General features: G+C 44.3%; 1 protein-coding gene across 1 annotated transcript in view; it reads left to right on the top strand.

Annotated features, from left to right (window-relative positions):
• The window catches only part of brcc3 (BRCA1/BRCA2-containing complex, subunit 3), a gene marked incomplete at its 3' end in the record, with an annotated part of 8,381 nt that extends 3,718 nt beyond the window's left edge, over window positions 1–4,663 (top strand). Inside the window, exons 2-4 of the mRNA XM_080773536.1 lie at window positions 531–619; window positions 1,422–1,614; window positions 4,234–4,663. Coding sequence (XP_080629662.1) covers window positions 531–619; window positions 1,422–1,614; window positions 4,234–4,663 — 712 coding nt within the window. The remainder of the gene's footprint in view (window positions 1–530; window positions 620–1,421; window positions 1,615–4,233) is intronic.
• Window positions 4,664–5,890: the final 1,227 nt, after the last annotated feature.

The following is a 5,890-nucleotide window of genomic DNA, read 5'->3' as shown; positions in this document are numbered from 1 at the left end:
TATAATTCATAACTTTTCCAGAAAGTTGTATAAAAAATTAATACAATTAATTCAAATCCAATTTACCTCCCTCTATCGGCATTTAGAGCCTGGATAGCTACAGGCACGAAGGAGAACTTATACCTGTTGCTTTTGGCCCCTGGGACTTTTAGGCGAATGCCAGAGGGAAGCAGCTTGAACTCAGAGCTGAGGGGACGGGAGTTGTCCGCACAAATGGACTTGGCTTTCTTAAGCACCTGATTTTTAAAAACCTGGTCTAGACTACTGAAATTAACTCCGGCAATCTTTGAAGCCGTTCTCACAATCCTACCAAGGTGGTTTTTGTCCTTTACATTTAGGTTTCCATACCAACAAATGATGGAGAAGGAGATAACTGACTCAATAAAGGCACTGTAGAACACTTTCATAAGGGATTTGTCAACCTGAAATTTGGCGAGCTGCCTCAAGCAAAAGAGGCGTTGTTGGCCTTTCTTGCACAGTAGGATCGTTTTCACGCTGTTGATCATGTGACTGCTGTCTTTGTCCAATAGGATCGTCCACATCCACTCCGTCATCATCCTGCGTCGTTCGGACAAGAGGAAGGACCGAGTGGAGATCTCACCCGAGCAGCTCTCTGCAGGTCTGTACTGACTCCTGTAGTGCCCTCTAGTGTTAGCAGGTATATAGATAGATTTAGATAGATGGATAGATTTCTTTATTTTATTACACCAAAGGCGCCCAGCCCACATGGACTTACAGGACACACCATAACATTGCTTCAATATTGCATTGTGTACAATAAACAGATTTGTTTTGTTGATATTCCATTTTTTTCTTCTTTTTTTTTTTACACAAACAAAACATTCTGCCTTATTTCCCACGCCCTGCATAAAAAGTCTGCCAAAGCACAAATACCTTTCCTAAAACAAAATTCCAGTTTTTCATAGTCCTCCAACCAGAAAAAGTCAGCACAGATGGATGTCATTTTACAAAATAATATATGTCTTAATTCTTCATATAATGGGCAGTAAAACAAAAAAATTATTTCATTTTCAATTTCTTTTAAATCACACACTAGACAGACTCTGTCCTCCTCAGGAGTACCAATGAATCTACCCGTTTCTAAAGCTATATATATACTACATACTGTCAGTTTGCCTACAATTTAGGCATTTATCAGACGCTCTTAATCCAGAGCGATTTACATTAAGCAAGAACAAAAAAAAAGCATGGGAATACATCACATAAAAAGCATTTATCATGAAACATGCGTAAGCTAAGAAAGTAACAGTGGAGTATCTATATAATGAAACTATTACACATAAACTATACAGCTTTGCTGTGCTGTGCTGTGCTGTGCTGTGCTGTGCTGTACTGTACTGTACTGTAATGATGTGATGTCCTTGTGTCTGTACTGTAATGATGTGATGTCCTGGTTGCAGCGTCTACGGAGGCGGAGCGGCTAGCGGACCTGTCGGGCCGCCCCATGCGGGTGGTGGGCTGGTACCACTCCCACCCCCACATCACGGTCTGGCCCTCCCATGTGGACGTCAGAACCCAGGCCCTGTACCAGATGATGGACCAGGGCTTTGTGGGTCTCATCTTCTCCTGCTTCATCCAGGACAAGAACACCAGGTGGGTGGTCGTGTTGTGCTATGCTGTGCTGTGCTGTGCTGTGTTGTGCTGTGCTGTACCGAATATAGGAAACAGTTGGCCGAAAACCGAATACCGAATATAGGAAACAGTTGGCCGAAACCGAATACCGAATATAGGAAACAGTTGGCCGAAACCGAATACCGAATATAGGAAACAGTTGGCCGAAACCGAATACCGAATATAGGAAACAGTTGGCCGAAAACCGAATAGCCGAATACATCTTTGTTGTAAAACTACCTGATTATGGCAAAAGACATGATTATGGCAAAACCTAACTTAAATAATAAACACTTATGGGTCTTGTCAGTCCTTGTATTGTAAGTCGCCATCTTTCTAGATCCGTTTGGGCCCAGCTGGGCAGACGCAACGATACAGTCTATCATTCATTGTTAAAGCTCCAAATGATATTCCCATTCGTCTTTGTGTCTGCCCGTGTTGTAAACGCAGCAGCGAGTGTGAGGGGGTTGGGGAACGGATGGAAAGTACATAGTGTTATTAAAGAGGACTCCTTCTAACTATATATGGAACGTTAGCTGCCTCCCATGCTAGCTACTAGCTAGTAGCTTCCCTCGTACAGACAACAGAACACCACCACAGATCGGGTGGAAGCTGCTGACTCACTGCTTGTGCCCGTGGATGGGAAATAAGATTTAAAAAGGCTATGGAAGCGTGGATGAAAGCACAGATGTGTGCAATAAAGTTGTGTCGCTTTGGGCTTGTAGATCTGTGTTTTTTCCCCGCAGCTTATTTGAATTATATCGATTCACAACTTTATAATAATAATATAATAATAAAACTTTATTTGTATAGCACCTTTCATGACATGAAATGCAGCTCAAAGTGCTTTACAGAAAAATGGAGAATAAAAGAAAAGCAAGGCAACAACATTTAAAAAACAAGCAGTAATGCAATACAGTGAGGACATGAATAACAAAAATAAAAAATAAAAGATCAATTAAAAGCAATGTTGTAGAAGTGGGTCTTGAGCTGAGCTTTAAAAATGTCTACAGAGGCTGCCTGACGAAGGTACAGTGGGAGCTTGTTCCATGCCGACGGCCCGTAGAAGCAAAAAGCTGCTTCCCTGTATTTTTTAGTTGCCATTTTTTTGGCAAAGCGAGCAGGCCAGCAGTGGAAGACAGCGAGATCAATTCGTGGCGGTGACGACTCGCCACGACCTATTTTTTTACGCCATGACGTATTCTTCATTTTCCGCCGTGGCGAGTACAGAATCCGCCATTGTTTATTTTTTTTTTGCGTTTCGTGGTGCAGGTTTTATTGTCCTAGTAGTACTATTCTCGGAATTATTTCATCCTATTGTAGCGTAATGGTTAGCGCTCTCGCCCCTATAGTCAAGGCACTGTGCCGACGCAGGTTCGATTCTTGCAAAAAGCAAAGTTTTTTTTTTTAAAGTTTTTTTTTTACCCGTACATACAGTGTGTGTGCGTGCGTGCGTATACAGTGTGCGTGCGTGTATGCGTGCGTATACAGTGTGTGTGTGTGTGTGTGTGTGCGTGCGTGCTTCATCGTATTTATTATTATTACCTGCATATTAATAATAATAATAATAATAATAAATACGATGAAGCACGCACGCACACACACACACACACACTGTATACGCACGCATACACGCACGCACACTGTATACGCACGCACGCACGCACACACACTGTATGTACGGGTAAAAAAAAAACTTTAAAAAAAAAAACTTTGCTTTTTGCAAGAATCGAACCTGCGTCGGCACAGTGCCTTGACTATAGGGGCGAGAGCGCTAACCATTACGCTACAAGAGGATGAAATAATTCCGAGAATAGTACTACTAGGACAATAAAACCTGCACCACGAAACGCAAAAAAAAAATAAACAATGGCGGATTCTGTACTCGCCACGGCGGAAAATGAAGAATACGCCATGGCGTAAAAAAATAGGTCGTGGCGAGTCGTCGCCACGGCGGATTCTGTACTCGCCATGGCGGATTCTGTTCTGCCATGGCGGAAAATGAAGAATACGCCATGGCGTAAAAAAATAGGTCGTGGCGAGTCGTCACCGCCACGAATTGATCTCGCTCCACCTGCCTTAGGGGGCGGTTTGGGACATATTTAGGCAGGCAGTCATGTACGTAGGAAGGTGCGAGACCATTGAGAGCTTTATAGACAAGTAAAATAATTTTAAAATCAATCCTAAAAACAACCGGAAGCCAGTGCAGTGATGCCAAAACTGGAGTAATATGTTCTCTCATCTTAGTTCTAGTTAAAACTCTGGCTGCTGCATTTTGGACAAGTTGTAATCTGTCAGTTGTTTTCTTAGGCAGTCCTGAAAAAAGTGCATTGCAGTAATCAAGCCGAGAGAAAACAAAGGTGTGGATTAGCGTTTTTGCATCGTCCAAGGACAAATAGGCTCTGATTCGTGCAATATTTCTAAGGTGAAAAAAGGCAATCTTGGTAACATGATTAATGTGTGAATTAAAATTCAATTCAGAATCTTTAGGACCACTACGACTATTCGGTGATATTTTTTTTAGAATGAAGTTGACATAATAATGCCATGACGCGGTTAACACACGCACAGTAACCCTAACGGCGTCACGGTATGTTGTAGGACGGGCCGGGTCCTCTACACCTGCTTCCAGTCGGTGCAGCAGCCCGCCCAGCCGTCCCAGAAGCCCCCCATCTCCTCCTCCACCTCCTCCTCCTCCTCCTCTGAGTTCGAGCGCGTGGAGGTTCCGGTCCACGTGGTCCCGCGGGCCTCCATCTCCGCCGTGTGCCTCCAGTCGGCGGTGGAGCTGCCGCGCATCCTGTGCCACGAGGAGCAGGACACATACCGCCGCATCCACGGCCTGGCCCACCTGGACCCGGTCACCAAGATCCACAACGGCTCCGTGTTCACCAAGAACCTCTGCAGCCAGATGTCGGCCGTCAGCGGGCCGCTGCTGCAGTGGCTGGAGGACCGGCTGCAGCACAACCACACCTCCATCCAGGAGCTGAGGAGGGAGAAGGAGGAGCTGGAGGCGGAGCTACGGAATCTGTGAGGAGGGAGGGGGAGGAGCTGGAGGCGGAGCTACGGGATCTGTGAGGAGGGAGGGGGAGGAGCTGGAGGCGGAGCTACTGGATCTGTGAGGAGGGAGAAGGAGGAGGGGCTGGAGGCGGAGCTACGGGATCTGTGAGGAGGGAGGAGCTGGAGGCGGAGCTACGGGATCTGTGAGGAGGGAGGGGGGAGGGGCTGGAGGCGGAGCTACGGGATCTCCGCGACAGAGAGAGAGAGAGAGAGGTTGTCATTTATTGGTGTAAATATAATGTGCATCAAGTTCTGGATTTGTAGAATAAGCTAGAAGAATGTCAATCCTTTATGTTAACCACACACTGCTAATATTTGTAATACGTGCACGCACGCACACACACACACAGACTGTATGACAATGACAAAACATGAAACATAGCAAAACATCTTTCCACGTAACAATGAAGGGCAACAACAGCCTTGCGACCTTCAGAAATAATTGCCAAGCGACAATGACGTTTAACCCATTTCAGGCGGGAACCCCTTTAGGTGTTAGCATTATGTTATGCTTTAGCTATATTGAAAAATAGCAGACCTACAAGCTCGTAGCGCGCCACCGAGTGGCGCGCTACGAGCTTGTAGGTCTGCTATTTATTTGAAAAATCGATTTGGTTGCATTTGTTCGCTCTCAGAGTTAATATGGTGGTCTGATATAAATGATAATGTCTCATAATTATTATATGATTGTTCCTGGATTTAAACTGTTTTAGTGAATAAACAGAACTGTGTTGAATCACTGAAGTATCTCAACTCAATCATCTTTTTGTTTTTTTTGCATTTTGTCGCATGATTTAATCCGTAGCATAATGAGACATATTATTGCGAACACAGTGAGCACTTACTATGAGACCTAGCAGATCATGTCTGTCTGTCTGTGTGTCCCCCCTTTGTGCCCATATATGGAGCTGAGTGATTTGTTTGTGATTTATGCAACACACTCCATATTTGGACGTATAGCTGCTTTGGGGACTCCTTATATGGTTATGGCTAAGTTAAAAACTTAACTTAAAAATAACTTAACTGTAACAAATAATTACAAAGAAGAAAAACCACAACAAAAAGTGTTGTAACCTGCCGTTTTCTCCTTCTTTCAAATGATTTGTTCGGCCCGACAAATTGTGTTTGTTGTCATGATTTGTCACGACAAGAGTTGTCTTTGTCCAGCGGCGTATAAACGTCTTTAAATAAATACTTTCTG

The sequence above is a fragment of the Protomyctophum bolini genome (genome assembly GCF_963924005.1).
Source record: "Protomyctophum bolini genome assembly, chromosome: 10".
NCBI classification, from domain to species: domain Eukaryota; kingdom Metazoa; phylum Chordata; class Actinopteri; order Myctophiformes; family Myctophidae; genus Protomyctophum; species Protomyctophum bolini.
This window is presented reverse-complemented; position numbering and strand designations above follow the sequence as displayed.